The sequence below is a fragment of the Artibeus jamaicensis genome, unplaced genomic scaffold (assembly GCF_021234435.1).
Source record: "Artibeus jamaicensis isolate MK-2021 breed Jamaican fruit bat unplaced genomic scaffold, CSHL_Jam_final contig_777, whole genome shotgun sequence".
NCBI classification, from domain to species: domain Eukaryota; kingdom Metazoa; phylum Chordata; class Mammalia; order Chiroptera; family Phyllostomidae; genus Artibeus; species Artibeus jamaicensis.
The window spans coordinates 2160869-2182723 of NW_026521966.1; the positions used below are offsets into that span (position 1 = coordinate 2160869).

At 56.1% G+C, this 21855-nt stretch overlaps 2 protein-coding genes, 1 long non-coding RNA gene and 1 pseudogene across 5 annotated transcripts in view; 2 read left to right on the forward strand and 2 right to left on the reverse strand.

Annotated features, from left to right (window-relative positions):
- SPNS2 (SPNS lysolipid transporter 2, sphingosine-1-phosphate) overlaps positions 1 to 7826 on the reverse strand; it is a 37557-nt gene extending 29731 nt beyond the window's left edge. For 2 of the 3 annotated variants that reach the window (XM_053672586.1, XM_037133020.2), the window contains exon 1: positions 7287 to 7826. In XM_053672586.1, coding sequence (XP_053528561.1) covers positions 7287 to 7653 — 367 coding nt within the window. In that variant the 5' untranslated portion in view covers positions 7654 to 7826. The remainder of the gene's footprint in view (positions 1 to 7286) is intronic. The other variant, XM_037133019.2, reaches the window with a different exon arrangement.
- A 9000-nt stretch (positions 7827 to 16826) lies between these two features.
- Positions 16827 to 21855, reverse strand: part of SPNS3 (SPNS lysolipid transporter 3, sphingosine-1-phosphate (putative)) — a 38152-nt gene continuing 33123 nt past the window's right edge. The window contains exons 10-12 of the mRNA XM_037133068.2: positions 18038 to 18136; positions 17737 to 17908; positions 16827 to 16913 (exon numbers count right to left, since the gene is read on the reverse strand). Of these exons, the coding sequence (XP_036988963.2) occupies positions 16840 to 16913; positions 17737 to 17908; positions 18038 to 18136 (345 nt within the window). The 3' untranslated portion in view covers positions 16827 to 16839. The remainder of the gene's footprint in view (positions 16914 to 17736; positions 17909 to 18037; positions 18137 to 21855) is intronic.
- LOC119040189 (uncharacterized) lies at positions 18820 to 18905 on the forward strand (annotated as a pseudogene).
- Positions 19445 to 21449, forward strand: LOC119040188 (uncharacterized). The gene is made up of 3 exons (XR_008392872.1): positions 19445 to 19679; positions 19827 to 19887; positions 21154 to 21449. It is a non-coding gene; the product is annotated as an uncharacterized LOC119040188 (long non-coding RNA).

Consider the following 21855-nt stretch of genomic DNA (forward strand, 5'->3'; position numbering starts at 1 on the left):
ACACTGGGCCATAGCTCCCACCCCAGTAATTACAGGGGCCTAAGGGCCTGGCTCTGCTGACCTGGCTCTGGATGGCTAAGTCTGGGAAACCACAGCCTGGCCCTGCTGACCACACACCTTCCCCCAGCCCACCTTTAGCCTGAGAGGACTGGCCAAGGTGGTCCCCAAGCTGGGGACCCAAGCTCTCAAGCACATGCACTTCTACCTGCCCCAGAGCTTCCCTAGGGCAAGATCCTGCCCCTTCTGCCATCCACCAAGGGCAAGCTGAGTGACCTTCAACAAACTGCTCTGAGCCTCAGGTGGCCCATGAAAGTGACCCAGGACCCCCATACACCCCTGCTAGGTCCAGCCTAAATCTCAATCACATTTGTTCTACAGGTATGCTGACCCTGCTACCACCGCGCTGCCCTACGAACCTGGTCGTTAATGTCAGGACAGCTTAGTGGTCATCTCTGCAGGGACTGTATCAGGACCCCAGCCCCAGTCCTACGCCCTCCCTGGAGGATCTAGATTCCATACTTGTCCGCTAAAGAGCACGCCAGCTGCAGGCCATAACACCCCTCCCTACCAAGAGCCCAGCCTGCTAGCCCTGGAGAGGAGCCACTCCCAGAGCTCAGAGAGCCCTCCCTTCCCCCCCAAGTCTCTATGCCCAGAGTGGGTGGGGACAGGCAGCCTGGCCTCTGTCCTGTGGTTCTGCTCTATCATTTGGGGCCAGCTTTCCTGGAATCAGGCTCAGCCTTAGCAATTTGGGGGCTTTGCACAGCCACTCCTTTCCCAGCTCAGCATCCTTGGCCCTGTCCTACCTCAGGGGCTCCCAGGACAAAGGACAAGGTGGCCACACCCTCATCATGATCCTCAGAGGGCATGGCCTGCATGATCACGGACATAAGATAAGGGGAAGTGTGGGGAGAGAGATAAGAGACGCCCAAATGGCACAGCTCAAGTCCACAAACCCCTAGCTTCTTCTGGTGTACTGCATCAGTGGCCAAGGGACCAGTGACTTCTGATCCCGCTTCTGGGACAAAAAAATTGAGATTCAGAAGGTGAGGGGACAAAGGCCAAAAAGACAGGCAGGAGTGAGGCTGAGCTGGCCTCCAAGCTCCAGACCTGGCCTCCCCACAGCAAAACCCAGAGAAGAGGTTGCAACCGGCCCCTTCTTGACATACACATCCACAGCCCTCAAATGGGTACAAGAAACAGTGAGCGACCAAGTACCACGGCCCTCCCCAGGCACCGCCCTTCACAGTTTACAAAGCCTAACCATGCTCCTAGCCTCCTGGGACCCCACTGGAAAATCCATGCTTCACAGTGAAGGGACCACGAAGACCTCCTGGAGCTACCAGGTCGCGGGGAGACCCCAGTATGGGTCTCCACGATGGCAGGGGACGGAAGGGAGGTAGGAAGCAGGGACCCAACCTGAGCCTCCAAGATGTGGTGAATACGTGGTTCCTGCTTACTTCTTGCTCTAACGCAACTGCTTCTGCCCACTGCTACGTCTCTGCCAGGCTCCTTCCACCAACTTCCCAGGTAGCTACCAGCAGAGGGCCAGGCCCAGAGCAGACTGTCACACTGTGTGACCTGGGGCCAGCCATTCGCCTCTAGGGCCCTCTCTGCACAAGAGGCCGAGCCGAGCCACCACAGTGACCTCCTGAACGTACAGAAGCCACTCTGCCCAGCATGCGGGTGAGGGGGGCCCCAATGCCGGGGCTGAGAGCTGGGCAGACCACGCTGACCACTTCTCCGATTTCCTTCCCTGGGATGTAAGGTCCCACAGCTCGCTGTGACCCGGTCAGAACAAAAGGATAGTACCGTCTACCTTGAGAGAAGCCCTGGCTTCGGCAACAGGGGCCTGGTCCTTACCTAGGGCTGTCCAAACCTTTCCAGGACCCTCCAGTTCAGAAGGCTGCACTTTGGGGGTCAGGCAGGTCTGGGTCAACCCAACTCTGCCACTTAAGTCCATCGACAATGGTCGAGGCTGTGCCAAACCCCCACATATATTGAGATCACAGAGATGACCGGGCTCGGCTCCTCGAGGCTGGAGGGAGATGGCCACACCACACAAGGGTAGGTGCTGTGGTGGATATGGGACACAGGGCAGCTGAAAAGCAGGAGCTAGGTGCCTGGCTCGGCCCAGAGAGCTGGGGAAGGTTTCTTGGAAGGAGGGCGGAGACACCACTGGGAACCACCCAGGGAAATTGAGGTTAGCTGCTGCAGCCCCTGGGGCACAGAGCTGGGGGAGGGAGGTGCAGGTTGAGCTAGGGGCCAGCAGGCACAAGTTCCTGAGACGCAGTGCCCCACACCACCTTCAGGAGCAAGACACTGACCGCAAAAAGAGAGAAGCAAAATCACCTATTGTGGATTCAGAGGTCAGAGAGGGTCAGCATCTGCATCGGGTCACACAGCAAGTTTGGCAAAGCCAGGCGCTCAGCCCAGGAGGCAGTCAGAGCCCAACAGGGAGCCCAGCAGGGAGCCCCCGCCCCAGCCTGGGGATCTCATACCAGCTTCTTCTTTGCCTCCCTACTATCACTCGCTTTCTACGCTCAGGATTTCAGGAGTTCACACTTGGGCAGAAACAAAAGCCACTTCCTTTCTGGGGCAGGGATACAGAGCTCCTTCCTGTCTGAGCAGCTCTGACTGGGCAACCTTACTCGCAGATCAGGCCGTAACCTACAGCCTTGCAGCCTTCCCGCAGCGCTTATGAAATGGGAAACTGAGGCACGGGCTGGGACATCAGATGGCCCTGGGTCCCAGCCCAGTAGTGAGTTTCAAGGTACTTCCTCGGATAGGTCAACAGCACTGCCCGAGGGGCTGGCGAAACCAACTGCAAGATGCCTGAGGAGGAACAAGGATCAAGGAAATGGGCAGCTGGCAGTGAGTCATTAGGGTGCTGGCACTCCAGGCTGGCCTGCGGTTCACCTGGGGGCTGACCTGCCAGGCAGGTGCTTTGGAATGCGGCCCTGGGACACCCTGCCCTGCAGACCGTTCTTGATAGTTACCATGTGGAGGGCCACCCGAGGGGACGATATGGAGGTGGTATTGGCTATCCTTATCCAGAGAGAGCGGCAAAGGTGAGATTTAACTTGGCCTCTACCCACACAGGTGATCCTGTAAAAGACCCTGGGCCTCCATTTCCTCATCTGTCAGCTCTGTACAGACTCAACCAGGCAGACAAACAGAAAAGAAGGAGCCAGAACACGCAGCCTGGCAGCCCTCTCCTGTACCCAGCTCAGGTGTCTGGGGAAGCCCCCAGTCCCTGCCAGGCTTGTGTTCTTGGCTGGGTCCCTATGTTCAGCTACCCTTCTGGGTTTGTGTTAGTGAGTGGTTGCCACGGATACCGGTCTCAGCTTCTGTGGCAGACAAGTACTCCCCCAGGGCAGGGTTCTGCCTCTCCGCACCAGCCCCCGCCCCACTCAGTTTCAAGCGCCAATCTGCCATGGGCTGGGTCAAAGGGAAAGAACTTGGGAAGGAACAGGTACCCAGAGAAGCTCGAGAAGGATCCCAGCTCTCAAACAGTCATTCTCCAACCATGCACAGGGCCAGCACCAACCCCCTCTTGCAGAGCCTGGTTCCAGAAGCAGAAGGCGGCTACCCACACCCTCAGCTCTGCTTCCATTTTACAGATGGGAGAATGGGAGCCCAGGGGCAGAGGCAACCCTGGCACCAAGAAGCAGAGCTGGGAAGAGGGCACCTGGGTCATTCACCTGAGGGGCTCCCTCCTTCTCCTAACCTGGCAGCCACAGGTGGATGCAGAATGAAGACAGGCTGGCTGCCAGGCTGCTAGGGGCCATGGGAGCAGAGGCCACTCACCCCAGAGGAGGTCAGACTGCCTCTGTCAGACTGAGCTGAAATTCATCAGCGTAGATATAGAGTATGGCCAGTCTGGCTTCTGAGCGTCTAGGCCAGAAGCAGGGGTCATGTCCCCTCTTCCACCAAGAAAACACTGTGCTGGGGGATTCTGGTTCGACTGCGCTCTGCCGTGTGACCTTGGACAAGTGCCTGCACTCTCCAGGCATCGGTGCCCCCATCGCACAAGGAGGTGGGGGGAAGAGTCCAGAGGTGGTTGGTTTCTGGGCTACCTCAATTTCATCCAACCGAAGCAATGTTCGGGAAGGAAAGCAGGAGCGGAAGCCTGGCCCTCCTCCCCTGCCCCAAGGCCTGCTGCCTGCAGGGGGTTCTCAGGGCAGGGAGGAGAGGCCTTAATTAGCTGGATCACTGGGTGGCGCTGGGAATGCTAGGGCAGAGGCAGAACCTACTGTCGTTCCCAGGATGCAGACCAGCCCTGGTGGCGGAGGGAGAGGTTCGGAAAGGTGTCCTCAGAGAGACTGTCCGAAACAGAGAAAAGTGGGCAGGGCGTCGTGGCCGGGCATGGCTTGAACAAAGGCATGGAAGAGAAGGCAGCTGACATTTGTGAAGCTCTCCTAAGAGTCTGGCCTTATCCCAAAGGTCTAAGAGTCCCAATTGCTCCACACAACCCAGGAGGTGGAAGGGAGGAAATGATCACCTGGAAGGCTCAAGCAACACCCTCAAGGTCACACAGCTGGTAGCTGAAAAGCCTGGATCCAAACTCTGGCATCAAAGACTCTAGAGCTGGACCGCCCACTGCAGTGAACCCACAGTGTCTGCTGAGCACCTGAAATGCGATTTGTCTGAACTGACACGCGCTATAAATGTCAAACATACACAGAGTCAGAACTCAGTGTGGAAAAGAAGGCAAAATATCTCATTCATAACTTTTATATCGACTACATGTTGAAATATGTTGGGTACATTGGGTTGAATAATACCTATTAATTCACTTGACTTATTTCTTTTTACCTTTTTAATGTGGCTACTAGAAATGTTTAATTAAAAATGGGGCTTGCATTCATTCTATTCCTTTTGGACAGAGCTGATCTATACCGTAAAGACGGAAATTCATAGGACAGATTTAAAGGGAGAGAGAGGGGATTCCCTTTAATGAGGAGGCACCCAGGACCAGAGTGTGAGGTTTTTGGGGGTGAGAACATCAAAGTGACTGAGCAGTGGGCTGTCAGCATCCTCCCTCTCCTTCAGCTGGGCCAGCCAGCAGCAGGTGGATTTGGCCCGGAATGAGCCTGCCCCTGCCCCACCCCAAGACCATCAAGCCTTTGTAGTTGCCATAGAGACAGTAAATCTTCCTAAAAACTGAACTCAGGGCCAGAGGAGTGTGGGGGAAATCTACCATAAAGCGAGGGAGAGAGAGCCAGGCCTATCCGGAGAGGAAATTGTGTACGTTGTGTGTTGTAGGCGGGGCGGTGCACAAGCTCTGGCCCGGCTGGGAAAGGGAGGGATGCACAACCCAGGCTGCTGTTTGCACAGGGCTTTCCGGGCCTTCCTCCCTACTGCCCACACCCCTCTTGGCCACTGCTCCCCATCCCCCCTTACCGAGTCACCAGAAATTTCCTATCTTCTTCCCCCATTCTGAAATTCTGACTCTGTCACCCCAGCCCACCCAAGTTGGGGTGGGGGCAGATAAGCACCAGACCTCCCTGATCCCACCCTCTCCCCCTCAGCCCCTGGTAGAGTCAGCTTCCTTAAGAACATCAGAGGGGGTGGTCTGGGGCTGGGAAACAACAAGCTGGGAAGTGTTACAGCGCCAGAAGGAGCACCATCCATTGGTCCGCTGAGAAAGGGTGGAAAACTTCGTCCTGGGCGAGTTTAACTGGTAGATGTAATGCCATCCTCTCGTGCGCTCTCCGGCCGTCTGGGCCTTGGTACGACCTCTGGGCCGTACACAGAGGTCTATTTTGCACCGACTGTAGGGCCCCAGTGTTCTCAGACTTCTGCCACCTTAGGGTGGCACTTGATCTACCAGGTCCCAGGCAGGAACATGTGTGACAGGCTGGCACACTTGGGCCATACTCAGTATTCCTGCTCGAAGAGCACAGAGGCCTCCTGGGGAGAGTCCACCCCACAGAGCCAAAGGTTTGGAAAGCAAGAGTGGGGGAGGGGAAGAGCTCTAACCCTCCCATTAGAGTTCTTCCCTTCCACTGGACGCAAAACCCCCATCCACAGAGCCGGAGACAGAGGCCCAGAGAAAGGGACCCAGGCAGCACCTGCTTTCTGCCCTGGCGCTTCTTTCTGTCACCACAAAGTTCTCTTTAAAGTCTGTCCAAAATTCCTCCTACTTTTTTTTTTTTTTTTTTTTTTGGTAGTTCCAGATTTACAAAGCTGTGGTTAGGCAGGTCTGGATCAGAATGCCAGGGATACCGTCACAGCTCTCCTCCAGCAAGGGGCCCCGACCTATGTCAGTCTGGCCAGAGTCCTTTCCTCCAAGGCTGCACCATCCCCACCTAAGGGCGGCTCAGTCTAGGGAGAGTCCCTCCTGGGAGATCCTGAGAACTGGGGGAGGGGAGAGAGCAGACTGGAATTCCATCCCCAAAGGGCCCAGGAATCAACTACCTCACAAACTGGGAAACAGACCTAAACACAAGCTGAGACTGGCCCAAGGTCACACATAAAGCACAGGAGGGGCAAACCGGGGACTAGAACCCGGTTGTTCTACAGACCCCCAACCCATCCCAAAGGCTGGTTCCTATAGATGCTCGCAGAGGGTGAGACACCCCTTCCCTAGCCTCAGTGGCCTGCGTCCTACCCCAGGCCCCAGGCGCCATAGAGCAGGGGGAGGCGTCTACAGGCCTCTGGCCGGAGCCAGCTGCAAACCGCATCCTGGGTCCCCAGGCGCCACGGACCCGCCCCTCCCCTCCCTCCTCTCCCCGCAGCCCAGAGCCTTTGTCAGCCACGCGCTCACACGCTCACACACACATCCGCGCTGCCCCCGTTTGGTCTCCCCTAGCGCACACCCGCAAGGGGCGCGCGCACTCGCCGCAGGGACGCAAGGGGAGTGGAGGCGGCGGAGGAAGGAAGGAACTGACCGGCTACGGACCCACAGAACGCCTAGGCTGGGGGGAAGGGGAGGAGAGGCCCGAAAATCTGAGGCGGGGGCGGAAGGGGGCGCAGAGGCGAGAAGGCTGAGAAACATAGAGGAGACTCTTGGAAAAGAGGACAACGGATGGGACGTCAAGGGCTAGCGAGGACGCGTGGGCTATTCCAGGGGTGGGGACGCCCCCAACCCCTGGCCCCGGGTGGGGGTCGGTCCCTGGATTGGACCCGCGGATCGCCGGGCATCACTTGCCCAGCCGTACCTGAAATGAGAACCCTTAGGGACCCTACGTAGGCTTGGATATAGAGGGTCTGGACCAAAGGCTCCCCGGGGTACCTCGAGGCGGGGGGTCCTGGTTGTTGGGCTGGGTGGGGCACTAGCTCACCTACTACGGTGTACCTGTCCAGGTAGTTGAGCACGTTGCCCAAGCTGAGGATGGCGGCGGCTGCCCCTCGCCTGCGGCCCAAGCTGGCGGGTTTGGGCTGCTGCGCGCCTGGGCCCTTGGCAGCGGCTGCGCAGCTGGTGGTGCTGGGGGTGCTTGGAGGTCCCGACGGGGCCCGCCTCACGCTCCCCGACAGCGTCTGCACCTCATCGTCGGCGGCCGCGACTCCAGCAGCGCTCGCTGCCCGCGCCCCGCAGCAACCGGCTCCGCTGACCCCTAGCTGCGCCCCCCGGCGCCGGCGCCGCTCGGCGTCCGCCTCCTCCTCCTCCGCGCCGCCCGCCGCCGCTGAGGCGCATTCCAGGCACATCATGCCGGCCGGGATCGCGGCGGCGGGGGGCGCGGGGGGCGCGCGGCCCAGCTTGGGCCCACTCAGTGCGCGTGTGCGCCGCGGAGCCGCCGCTGCACCATCCCGACCCTGCCCCGTCGGCTCCTGCTCTTCAGCCCCGGGTGCAGCGCAGCGAAGGTTCTGCACCGTGCGCCTTCGCCGCCGCGGCTCTGACAGCTGAGGTCCGGCTCCGCCCACGAGGCCTCGCCCAATCAGCTCCAAGTTAGAGCCACAACTCCGCCCCGCACGTGCTGCCCCGGGGGGTGGGTGGTGGGAGGTGGCGGGGCCGGGGCGGGGAGGTGGGGTGCGGAGCCGCAGAGTCCCTTCTGCCCGACGGGGGCGCAGTCACGCCGAAGCCGCGCGACCGTGGAGGTGGACTGGGACCCGGAGGAGGTTTGTGGGAGCTACGGAGCTAGTAACAGGGTGCGGGAAGGACTCCCCACTACCCAACTCAATGCCCTCCCCCCGCCACTCCCTAACACGAGAGTGGGCTCTTGGCTGAGACTCTGGGAGACAGCAGAAGGCTCGAGCTCAAGGCACATACACCTCCTGGAGAGAGCGTCTCAGTTAAGTCTCGGGCTCCAGTAGAAAAACCCGTGGCTGCTCTAGTCGTTGTTCACCCGCCCTGATTTAATCAATTCAGGGAGAGCTGCGTAAGAACCAAGAAGCGTGACCCGGGTGCCTGGGTCCCAGGACTACAAGAGACACAGAAGATTATGTTGGCAACCTCTCCAGGGAAGCCCAGATCAGCTTCCAACGGGAGCTCTCCCTGGGCCCCTTCCCGTGTGTGCACTGAGACCCTATCCCTGTCTCATAGACAGGCAGCCCCTGGCAGGGAGAGCTGGGGCACTAAATGGAGCCCACTAGAAACAAGCCATTAAGAAGGGGCCTCCTCTTCTGAGGGTGTGACATCCCCAAGCCTCAGGCTTCCAGCTGTGCACTAGGTAAGGGACAAAGCTGAATGGAAGACAGGAGGCTGGTCCTTGCCCCGCTTTGCCCCAGAAGGAGACATGGCCCTGGACTAGAGCCCTAACTCTTCTCTCTGGGTCTCAGTTTTTCTCTCCGGGGTAGGTAGGAGGATAAGATGCAGACAATCTGGAAGTCAGTAAGTGGTTAGTGGAGGGAGGAGTTCTGTCTCCCAGGGGCAGCTTCCTGTTCGGAACCGGTCAGCACTCTCACTGTCTCAGAGGCGCTGCGGTTCCGTGCCCCACCCCCCTCACCTCACTCACCTGTTTGAGGCTTTGATGGAAATGAAAATCCTGTACAAACGAAGCACTGAAGACAGAATGATATGAGACTAGACAGAACCTGGGAAACCAGAATTATTCCCTGTGTTTCAAAGACAGGTCTCAGGCCCCAGAAGCAACCCCATCATGGATATATGGCTAGTCAGTGGCAGGGATGGTGATGACCCATGTGTCTGGTACCAAACCCCTGGGTTGGGACTCAGCTCCTACTACAGGCTCCTCCAGACCCAAAGCCCATGGGCAGGGCGTTGGCTACAGTGAGTTATGACATGGCAAATGAGTGGCACAGCACGAGACATCCCCCACACACACACCCGCCCCACTGTCTCTTGTGAGCAGAGTTAATCCCCAAGCTGGTGGGTTTTGGCGCCCTTGAGGTATATTTTAAATTCTACGAGGTGACTAAAAATAGGCTTCGGCGTGTTGAGTATGAATGGCTGTGACGGAAGGGTTAGAAAAGCAGATTTCATTCTGAAAGTTGCCTTGCTGCCTCTTTCCAGCTTGCTGAGCTCAAGCCTGCCTAGCCAGACAGGAGAAGCTCCAATGGGTGGCCTAGGGTAATGAGTGACTAAAAGGCAAAGACGGACCCAAGAGCTCCATGGGGCTGGGGCTGGGCCCTGGCAATGGCTCTCATGTGTGACGGTGCCAGCTACAGCAGGGTCTGGCTGTGAGACGATGTCCCACTGTGAAGGAGGCATAACCATGACTCTAAGCCTAGCCTTAAAGGGCCCTTCCCACTCCCCCACACTCCTCATCTTTTCAACCACAGCCCTTTCTGGCTGTGTGGTCCTAGGAAAGTTACAAGGGCCTCCTGACAGCCTCTAGCAGTCTCACAGGACCACTGGTCATAGGACAGCTAAGGTTCTTACTTCCATAGGACCAAAGAAGAAACAGAGTTCCAGGGAAAAGAACCAACCTGCCCAAGATCACATACGTAGTAAACGATGAGGCTCGCACTAAGCCCGGGTGTGTCTACCCCCAAGCCAGCATTTTATCTGCTGACCCACGATGCTGCTCTTAACTTCTTCAAGCCTCAGTTTGCTCATTGGCATAATGTGAGGCTGAACTCAATGATGGTGCAAGGACCTTCTGATAGTCATTCATTAGGTCTAGACCATAACTTCAAAACAAATGGGGCACAGGACATTAGTGACCAGTATTCCAAGGGGAAGCACATTTGGAAAATGGTGGGGTAAACACAGAGAAGTAGATTTCCTTACTGAGGGACTTTTCAGAGCCTTTAATCTGAGAGTGTACACTATAAGTCTCCCAGGGGGAGGTATAGGCTGCCATGGCCCCGTGTGTGCTAGACCACAGAGCATCTTGTAAGATGACTAGAGCTTTGCAGAACACAGTCTGAAGAACACCAGCTCCCCCAAGGCTGTTAAGTGGAAGCTCGGTCCACCTCTCATCTACTCATCCTCCTACATGAGAGTGTTTCCAGGGCTCGGGCCTGTCTCTTCCCTTCTCCCTTGGCAGCCTCTCACCTGCGCATGAGTTCTCAGCAATTGTCCCTTGTCTGCGACACACCAGTCTCCATTTCAGGACACGGCCTCATCTCCAAGCACTAGGTCCATATGCAGTCTTCTGCACACTCTCTCCTAGACATCCCATAGCACTTTGAACTCTGCACATCCAAAATGGAACTCCTCATCTTTCCCCTAAATCTCTCTCCCCCAGAATCATTTATCCCTTGACAAATAGCACCATCATCCACATTGTCACCTAGCAGGGAGCCATTTGGGGCTCCTTCTTCTCTCTCGACTCCTATGCCTAGGTCCTGTCCATTTTTTCTTTAATATCTCCCAACGTCCCCATTGCTTACCGACTTAGTACAAACCTCTCAGTCTCACCCTTTTAAAGCTCAACACCACATGCCCCAACATCCCCCTCCAGTCTTTCTCCATATTTCTTGCCAGCAATTTTCTAAATCATACATATGACCCCATCTCTACCTTGTACAAAACATTTCCATGGCTCCTTGCTGCCTACAGGATTAAAAGTATCTAAGTTCCTTAACATGATCTCCAAGACCCTTCATAACTCTTTATGACCCATGCCAATCTCCAGCCTCAGGTACTGCTCATCTCTCAAAATTACATTCCACCACAGTGAAAACTGAGCTCCCTAAACTCACTCACAGTTGTTATACTTCCTGGAACCTAGAGGAGTGGCAGGAATTGGGGGCACTCATGTGTGTGAGGCCTGTTTGGAAAAAGTCCAGCCATTGTTAATACGATGAGGACAGTTTGCACAACATCAGTGTAACCTGGCAGCCAAGGAGAGTGGACTGGACTGCCCATGTGTGAATAATGACACTGTACTGGTCAGTGGGGGCGGTAGTTGCCATTGAATGAGTATGTGTACTGTGTGGCCATCACATTCAAAATGACCAAACAAGTAGATCAATTAATCTGCATCAAATTTTGCATTAACCTGAAACATTCCTCCGCAGAAACTATTCAGATGATTCAGAAGGCATGTTTTTAGGCAACTGGTGATTGACAGCTTCATCACAACAATATTCCACTCATGCGTCATGTCTTGTGCTGAGTTTTTTTGAGAAACATCAAATCACCCAGGTGACTCAGCCCCCCTACAGCCCAGATTGGGTGCCTTTTGACTTCTGGCTTTTCCAAAAACTACAGTCACCTTTGAAAGGGAAGAGATTTTAGACCCTCAATGAGATTCAGACAAATACCACAGAGTAGCTGATGGCATTTGGAAGAACTGTGTGAGGTCCCAAGGTGCCTACTTTGAAGGGGACTGAGGTGTCATTGTCCTAAGTACCATGTTTCTTGTATCCTGTATATTCTTTAATAGATGTCTCTATTTTTCATATTACATGGCTGAATACCTTCTGTACAGACCTCATTATTTCCTGCTCCCCCCTCTACACAAAAGCCCTTGTGCTACTAATGCTATAATTGTTCAGTACCACGGAGAGCGTCATATGGGCCACGCCCTCACCCCAGGCTCTTCAGTCACGCTCTGCCTACGCTTTCTACCTCGTTCCCTCCTCCCACCTGTCCTATAGAAACCCAGCACACACATGACCTCCTCCAGGAAGCCCTCTCTGAGTCACCTGAACAAATGTCATTTCGTCCTCTGGTCCACCTGTGTATCCCTTCATTACACCAATCACACTGTGCTATGTTTGTACAGGAGTTCCCCCTCCACCCCCACACACATCCACACCACAATAGACTGTGAGCCTGGAGGGCCCATACCCTGTCTGATTCATCTCTGCAAACCAGTACAGAGGAGGTGTTCGGAGAATGTTTGTTGGTTGAATGAGTAAATGACATTTAGTAGGTGCTCGGGAAGTATGTGTTGATTTGTATCGTGTGTATGTGTCTGTTGCTCTGAGTGACTCAGAAACCAGCCAGATTCCTCTCCCAGCCCCTCTGGAAAAGGCATTTTCTCCCTAATTGACTCCACCCTCCATTAGCTTCCACATGCCATTTGCGTCCACCCTTTGATTGCCTTCTCCACAGGTCACCACCCCACAGGCACCTCCCCTCTGCTCCTGGTGTTGCCAGGCTGGGATTTGTTGGAGACCCTGCATCTCCCCGCCCAGGCCTGCCTCACAAATTTTGTTCAGAATGCTTCATCTCTGCCTCGCTCTCCTGCTCAGAACAGATGGCTCTGAGTCCCCATGAACAGACATTTCTGTTTTGTCATTTGGACATTTTTAACACTTTCTAAACTATAGAAGCTTCAGCCTCCTTTGATCATGGCCTCAGACCATCAGAAATAAAGAACCCCTTGAAGGACATTGAGTGCAGCCTCTCCCCTTTCCCATGGAGAAGATGCATCTGCCAGAGGACCAGTGGCCTGCCCAAGATCATTGTAATGAACGCCATCTTTGCTTTGGTTTTGTTTTGTTTTGTTTTTTTCTGGCCTTTTTTTCCCTTTCACTGCTGTCTTGCTCTGATGCTCAGAGTCCATACCCTTTCCTAATAGCACCCTGGTTTCCTGGTCTTAATGGAGTTATAAGTCAAGGCATGGGACAGGATCCAACGAGACCCTCTCGCCCAGTGTTTGAAGTCTTGAGTAGGGTGGCAAAAGAAATAGGAAAAAATTGTCTGGAGCTTGGGGAAGGCCCCCCAGTAAGAGGTCCCAAGAAACCCTGGCTCCTGAATCTCCAGTTTTTGCATGGATTCTATGAACTTCTGATATGTTTCCAACAAATTTCTTTCTCACTTAAGATAGTCAATTTCTGTGGCACACAACCCTACAACTCTAACAGATAAGGCCACACAGAAGGAGCAGCTGCAGTCACATACCTCTGCTGCCTCCTGACAGCCCTTTCATTAAACCAAACAACCTCCCAGGCCCACCAGGCATGGAGGAAAGATAGACACTTCAGGGAATAAAACAGACAGCCTGGTGTCTGGTGCTGCAGGGGAAAAAGTCAGGGTTGGGGGATCACCTCGATGCATGTGTTCAGCCTTCCAAGCCTGAGGTCAGGGTGGTGGGAGAGCATTTATCAATACCCCACAAACACACCCTCACATGCTCGTGCACCAGTGCAGAAGTGAGCGTGCACGGGCACACACACACACTGACAGGCACATAGGCATTGCCAGCGTGACGCCTGGAACCTGGAATGCAGCATGTTTCTGAAAAGAGCAATTAGTACATTATGTGAGCAGGCCAGGCTTGAGGACCGAAACCTGCTGAGCAGCATGTTCTCTCATGACATTCCCAACAAACAAGTCCAGAATATCAGGGACCGGGATTATAAAGCAAGGGCCCTTTGAGCCAGACAGGTGTGTTCAGGTAGCCACTCCCGCTCTAGGCCTAGTGGCTGAGCTCTCACAGACTTACACCTGTGACCTCAGCCCCCTGGGGACTGATCTGGTACTGCTCTCTCCTCCAGAGTCCACCGGCCCCAAAGCTCCCACCTTGCCTCAAAACACTTTAGACCTCACATCCTATACACTCCTGGCTGAGCATTTTGTCTAGCTCGGTCCTAGCAAGCACCACCTGCCCTGTCCAGTGACCCAAACACCGGAGTGTACTGGAGTCGGGAGAGACTATCCCAGATTACAGGATTCAAGCCCCAGCTCCTCAGCTGGCATCTGAGGCCCTCTGGTCCCAGCCAGTCTCCCCTGCCTCCTTTCCATCCCATAAAACACTCACACACTTTCCTCTCCATTCACCCCCGGCCCTCGGTGATTCACCACAGATCTGCTCCATTCCCCTGTACCGTGGCCTGGGCTGTTCCTTCTGCTAGGAATTCCCTTCCCCATACCTTCTCTTGCTATTTGCCAGCTCCTGGGCCACCCCACCCCCACCCGCCAAGACTTCTGAGGGATGTAATCCCCTCCCCTGCCCAAAGGTGTGCCTCCCTAGACCTAGCAGAGTGTCTGTGTTATCTTGGGCTGTGAGGTCCAGGGCAGGGCTGGAGTTAGTTCCCTACCTGACACCAAGATGGGCGTCTGCGGATACCAGCACCTGTTCTGGAACAGGCACAAGTGAGGTTTCTGATCTTTCTCCCCAGCCACTGGGCTCTGGGCTGGGGGAGGGGTGGGCTGCTAGCGTTGGGAGTCTTGGGGAGCCCTTTTCTAAGAGCCGAGCCTCAAGGAGCTGTGGGGAGGAAGGTTCAGAACCCTTTGCTGGGTTTCTGGGGGCCTAGACCCAGACCATGAGAACCACACAAGGCCTGGGCTGGGAAAGCCACACTCAACACGCCTCTTAAATACATCTGGGGACTCTGCAGCTCAGAGAGGACAGGAAAGGGCCCAGGTCACATAGCCAGTAAATGCTGAAGGGACCATGGCATCATGGCCCAGAGACTGGCCACCTCCTTCTCAGGAGAAACAAAGTGTGATATTGTGATTTATAGTATGTTTCTAGCACAGTCTAAAGGGCTTTCCTAAAGCCCTTGGAATTTCCTCAGTGATAAGAACTCTAAAGGTGTCTTGTTAATGAGGTGACTTTTGGACCCCTCCTAAGGATGGGGGCTGCTTGCCAGGGGAACCAATCATGTGATTAGAGAGTTAGAACTTTGAGCCCCACCAGTCCCCCAGCCTCTGGGGAGGGTAAAGGTGTGGCGGTTCAGATCAATCGCCAATGGCCAATAATTTAACCAATTGTGCCTATGTAATGAAGCCTCCATAAAAACCCAACAGTCTGAACTTGGGGGCTCAGGCTGATGCACACACGGTGACTGGGGAGAGTGGCCCCTGGAGTGGACACGGCAGCTCCCTGCCCTTCCTGCACCTTGCCCCATGCACATTCTGCCTGGCTGTGCCCAGTTGTACGAGAGCATCCTGAGTTCTGTGAGCTACTTCAGTGGGTAAATCGAACCCAAGGAGGGGGTCGTGGGAACCTCTGATTCATAACCAGTTGGTCAAAGCACAGGTGCCAAGCTGGACTTGGGGTTGGTGTCCGAATTTGGGAGGTGGTAGGCTTGTAGGCCTGAACCCCCAACCTGTAAGATCTGACACTCTCTCTGGGTAGACTGTCACAGTTGAGTTGAATTACAGGACACCCTGCTGGGGTCAGAGAATTGTTTGGTAGTGTAGGACCCACCCCCCCACACACACACACATTGTAATTGGGCACAGAACTCTTACTGAATATCCTTATCAACCCTGTTTCTTATAACATAGCAGCTCCCCCCTTTTCATGAGCTCCAAGTGTCGAATCGTAGGCTGAGGGCCCAGTCAACCTGGCTGGCAATGGCCTCTCCTGAGGGAGGGCTGGTTCTGGGAACAGGCGTGGGCTGAGCTGGAGAGTCTGGCTCCTGGAGCTTGTTCCACCCATCAGTAGACCCAGGGAGGACACCAGAGTGGGCAGAGATGGAGCAAGCAAGGGTCAGGAGGTGAGCATGGGGCTGGGTCACTGCTCTGCCCACGGCTGCTGGGAGGCAGGCACAGCCTGGCACACAGTGAGGGGGCCACTGGCAAGTAAACAAGTGATCGCCTGGCCTGGTACCAGGGGAGGGGGAGAGGAACTCATGCTCACAGGCAGAAAGAACATGTCGCCCCACTGCTGCCCGCCTGGAAGCTGTTGATCTCCTGCAGGGCCTGCTGTGCCCAGCTGCTCTGAACCCAGTGGCAAGTGTGAGTCCCACAGAGCCAGCCCTCCCCGTGGGCTGTGCTAGGGCAAGAGCATGGGCTACAGGGAGTGGGGGGCCAGGGCGCAGGGCGAGGCGGGGCCAGGGCGCAGGGCGAGGCACAGCCAGGAGCACTCAGGCACAGCCGTGTGAGCGCTGTGGTTCGGGGCAGCAGGCTCTGGGCGGGCTTGGGCACTCCCACTGGTAGTTCCCTGACACTTGAAGCTGCACCCCCACCCCAGAGCCCTAGTAGACCTCTATCTCCGAGACTACAGATTTGGCCCCCACTTTTTGTTCAAAGGATGAATTCCCTAGGAGGGGTGTCCAGTGCCCGCCTGACCCTGGAGAGTGGGGAAGCTGAGTCACAGTGGGAGGTCCAGGGAGGGGACACCTAGAGACCCATCTGAGCAGCTCCTTCAGTTTCCCCACTTCAGGGACAGCCCTGCTTCCTTGGCCAGGACTGCCCTCTTCTTCCTCTCCTGCTCCCACTCCAGCAGAGTATTAGGGAGACTATAAATAACAAAATTGTCCAAAGGCCTGAAATCCATGAACTTTGTACCAGCTTTACTTTAATCAGGGCCCACTGGCAGACAGACTGAGAACCTCAGGCCGCAGCAGCCTCGTGCTGGGTGCAGGCACGGGCCCAGGCCTCCCACGGAGGGTGCTGATCGCTCAATTCCCAGCCCTACCACAGGCACTGCCAGCTCCCTAGCTGGGCGCGGAGCTGTGGCAGGTGCAGCTCGGCCGGAGCCGCTGAGCCACAGCCAAAGGCGAGCAGAGGCACTGACACCATGGAGGCCAGCAGGAGGGTTGCAGGCAGGGCGGACGGGACCTCCTGGCTGCAGGGCAGGGCCCTCAGAAGTCCTCTGTGGAGGTCCCTGTGCCGGAAAGCAGGTGTTGGCTCTCTATGTTTTCGCTGTCCAGGGTCCCTGCGGGAGGAAAGCAGCTCGGCCAGTCCCAGAGGCGGCAAAAGGGGCTTGGGACCAGCCCTGGGCACAGTCTGTCAGGAAATCCTCTGGTTTCCATTTTCCAGATTAATTCCAGATCCAACCCCTTCTTCAGTGCCACTGTCATGGCCCCACCCCGTGGCTCCCCCTGATCGTGCAGAGCTTCCTATGGCCTCTCTGCCTGGACCTCAAGCCACGGCAGTCTGTTCCCAACAGAGCAGCCAGAGTGGTGCTTTTGCAGGGTAAACCAGTTGCCTTAGGGCTCATTTGCAAGAAACCCCACAGGGCTCCCATCTCAGAGCTAAGGCCACAGTTCTAGCCAGGGCCCCTCGAAGCCCCCAGTGCCCCGGCCCCGCTACTGCCCACCTCGTCCCTTTTCCCTCACTGCCACTCCAGCCCTGCTAGCCTCCTTGCCAGCCCTCAAACACGGTCTCACCTCAGGGCCTCTTTAGGAGCTGCTCCCCCCACAGAGAGCTACACGGCTTCCCCCTTCCCCTCCTCCAAATCTTTGCTTTATGTCTCTCCATAGCACCCACCACCTGAAACATACTCTAACTTTTGCTTTTGTTTGTTTGTTTCATGAATGCCTCTGCCTTCTAGAGTGTCAGCTCCATGGGAGCTTGGATGTGGCATTCTTTCCCCAGCATCTGCAACCTTGCCTGGCACATGGTAAGAGCATAAGAACTATTTTTGAATGCATGAATGAACAGATAAATAAATGGGCCAGGGGCTCGGGGGTGGCCAGTTCTCCTTGCTTCTGTGGGGTTCAGCCTGGACCTGGCATGGGTGTGAGGGGTGGGGTTACCTGTGCCAGGCTGCTGGGCCTCGGCCTGGTCTCTCTCCAGGTGCAGTGCCGTCAGCAGGAAGCAGCCGCCTCCGAGGGCAATGACAAAGGCACAGCACAGGAAGCTCTTCTGAAGGCTGAGGAAGCGCTGCAGGTAGGAGTCAGGGTACCTGGCCCGCAGAGCGCTGGAGATCTGCAGGGGAGGGAGGCTGGGTCTGCCAGGCCAACCTGCGGGCCTCACCGTGTGCAGTTCCTCCCCAAGCCCCGCCCCACCTCACACACACTCAAGCATGACTGCAGCCACCCACCCACCCAGCCTTACAAGTCCAATAAGGTAGGGGCTGCCGGCGTCGCCCAGGATGTGGCCAACTGTGATCTGAAGCGCCTCTGCTGTCCCCCGGCATCTGGGCACCACCACTGACTGAAAAACACAGGAGCACCAGGGGAGCTCCCCAGGTGAGGGCAGCGAGAGGATGCCCCCCACCCCCTGCTCCCCACTTGCCAAGAACCTGCCTGCAGGTGGGACAGGCATGCCAAGAGCATCGGATAAGAGGGAGTCCGTGATCTCAGTGCCTGAAGCCCCAGCACCAGCTATCAGGCCCCACCCGGAGGATGGGAAGACCCCCCACCCTCCAGGATGGGGGTGCCGATGCCCCTGACTAGGCCGCCCTCCTTGAGGGTTTGCTCTCAAACTCATCAGGGACAGGGCATGGCTGTGACAACAGAGATGGGGCTGAGGCCTTGCAGATCACAGACTTAGGAGGCAGTAGTGCAGGCTGGCGGGGTGAAGAGTGGGTACGCACCCAGGAGCCTGCGTGTGTGGGCACGTGGGCAGGAGAGTTCGGACAACTCAGTCCTTCTCTAGGGAACTTCAAGCCCCATTTAGCAGAGACTAAAGGCAGCCTTGCTGGAAAGGTTCACGTAACTCCACAGAGGAGGATAGAGAGGTTAAAAATACAAATTCTGGAGTCAGAATGTCTGGGTTCCAGTCCCAGATCCCCCACTCACTGGCTGTGTGACTTTGGGCAAGTTGCTTCACCTTTCTGTGCCTCATTCTCCTCAGCCCCAAATAAGGATAACAGTGGTACCTACATAGAAGGTTATGTTCAGGTTTGCTAAAGTAATTGTGGTGATAGAAATGTATTGGCTTCAGGAGCTACTGAGGTGGTCCATTCTATCCTAGGACACGCAAAAGAAAAAAGAAGAAGGTTATGTTCATTGTGCCTGGAGGCTTCTGGCGACATCGGATGGAAAAACATCCCATGATGCTTGTGGGCTCTGGAGCATGCTGTGCCTTCTGTCTGGCCAGCCTGCCCTCTCTGGTCCCGCTGGAGCATCCTTATTTGTCCTTCAGGACTGACCTTTGGGCCGCCTCCTCTGAGAAGCCTTCTCAGAGCTCAGGGACCTGCCCTGAGGTCCCACAGCCCTTCTGTGTGCACAGCCCCCGTGTTGGGGCGGGTCCTTCTCTGTCCACCTCCCCTCACCCCTACACTTGTCTGGGCAGCAAAGCTGATTTCTCTTGGGGTCCCTGGGGTGCGGCAAGGCACCAGGCACGGAGGAGGCCAGCTGAAAGTTGGACAGCTAAATAGATTGAGTAGAACTGTCTGGGGGACTGGTCCCAGGAAACACCTGGTCAGAACCCAGCGACCCAGGACGGGGTGGGCGGGGCGCAGGTGTGGAGGAAGGAGCTTCCAGCAGAAGCCACACTTCCCAAGCTCCCCGACAGCCACAGGGGAGCTTCCTGACATAAGGTGTCCCTAATCTGAGCCCTATTCCTCTCTATTATTAGAGAGTAATAATAATTAAAATAGTTCCCAACATTATTTTATATTCTGTATGTTTATATTTTATATAATTTATATGCATTTTATATTATATATATAAATATATCTATTCAACCAAGCTACGAGGGAGAAATGGTTATTATCCACATTTCATCGATGAGGAAACCCTCCACCGGGAAGGTAAGTAACTTGCTCCGGATCGCCCGGCCAGGAAGCGGCAGGCTGAGCTCCATCCCAGGCCTTCTCCCTCCGGGGCCTGGCCTTTGGACAGCTCTGCTGTATGAGCAAGGAGGAATATTTCCAGCAATGTCCATGTGTGTGTTCTAGAACATTTGGGAAATGGAGAGAAGGATAAAAAGGACAAGTTCCTCCCAAGCCCTGCAAACAGGTAACTGCAGAGAGACTAGGGAAGGGGGTTTTCCAGCCAGGGACAGTGAGAGCAAAGATGCGCCAGAGGCCAGGGCCAGGGAGCCACAGGGGGGCTGGTGAGAGGGGCCTTGTGGGTGGGCAAGACAGAGTAACAGGGGTCACTCTGGTGGGTGACCGGCCAGTCCCGGGGTCACGGGTGCTGAGCCACTCTTTCCAGGTGCTGAGAAAGCTGGGCCCACCCACCACCGCACCCGCCAACAGGCCGGAGAAGGAAATGACCACAGCGCTGCACCTTCCCCAAGTGCTTCCTCCTCACCCCATAATTATGCGATTACTCACTAGGAGTTTGGGGGAAAAGGGCAGGGACTCCTAGAGGCGGGGCTCTAAGGGTCCAAAAAAGTCCATTCGGGGGCCAGGGCTGCTTGGACCCTCAGAGTGAGGTCCAGCAAGCTGGGAGAGCCGGCCCTATCCTCCTCTCTCAGGGACCCCAGCCAGCTGGGCCCCAGCCAAGCCGCCGCTGGGAGTGGTGAGAGAGGTAGGTCTCCCCCAGCATACTCAGGGTCCCCACTGTCTCCATACGTGCAAAGGGCCAGGGCTGGGCCTGCCAGCAGCCGGAGAGCCCAGCTGGTAATTTTAGAAGTAAGAGGCTTTTGGGTTCCCAAAACCCAGGCTTGCTCTATTCTGAGACAAATACACCGCTGTTCTTTTTATTCTCCCTTCTTAAAAGAGCTGTTCCCTTTATAGCCTGGGGTCTAACCAGAGCCAACCAAGGGCCTGCAGAATTCACAGTGGCAAACACCTGGTGCAGACTCCCCAGCAGTCTGCCTCCCGGGCTCCCCACTCAGCCCTTACGGCCCTGGGGGTGTGAGTGGACAGCTACCTGGGGGGCAGGAGGCAGAGCAGGAAAGCACTGAGATGGGGTCAGCAGAACAGGAAGGTGTTAACCCCCCGGGGTGAGGGGCAAATCTGCTGAGGAGGGGAGATGAGCCTGATGGGGTTCCAGAGCCTCGGAGGACAAACCCGGGAGGGGGAAGCCCCCCTTCTGCTCTACTCCCCACTGCTGGAGTGGAGCCAGCGGACTCTGGGCCACCCCGAGTGTGGCCCAGGCGGACAGGAGGGTTAGGAGGGAGCTGGCCACTCCATCAGTAGGTTTAGGGAGGCAGGAAGCTCAACCTGAGGACACAAAACGTCAGCCTTCCAGGGAGCCCAGTTGAGCTAGGGGGAGCTTGCCTGGGTGGGTCTGAGGTGGGACTTGGCCGCGATGGAGCCAAATTTTCATCAACAGAGCCTCCAGGAGACAGGGGCTCCCCAGGGTTCGGGGAGGGAGCCCCCTGCCTGAGCAGCTGTGTGACCCAGGAGAGGGACGGCACGAGCCAGAATGGTTCAGGGACCGAGGAGCTGGCTGCACCAGACCAGCAGTCTCCGACCGGAGGCTCATCTGTATTAGGATCACACGGAAATTTCATTGGAAAGACAGATCCCTGGGCCCAGCACAGGCTCACTAAATCAGATTCTGAGGATAAAGAGCCTGGAATCTGAGTTTTCAACAAGCTCCCCAAACCTGAACCAATAAACTTCGAGAACCACTGGACCGGAGTGAATCTGGCTTCTCTTAGTTGTGGGTGTACAGACCAAAGACAGCAGTGCTTCTGAGGCAGGACTGAACCACAGGCCAGTGGAGCCCTCGGGAACATTCACGATGCAGGGAGCAGGTATTAGCTAACCTGCCCTCACAGCTTCCTCACTCCCTGGGTTTCGCCCAATGAGACCCCCTGTGCCTGAGGAGCAAGATGGGACCCTGCCACACTTCCTGCCACACCCATGTCCTCACACACTTCCTGTCCCTGCCCTTCTCCAGGCTGCTTCCCACCAGCACCCCCCCGACCACTACTGGCCCTCACTCCACCTTCTTCCCTCCCTGGCTCAGGATGCCGCTCCTGCCTCATCTCTGGAAAAGTAACACCCTCTTCCCAGAATCCACAGCCAA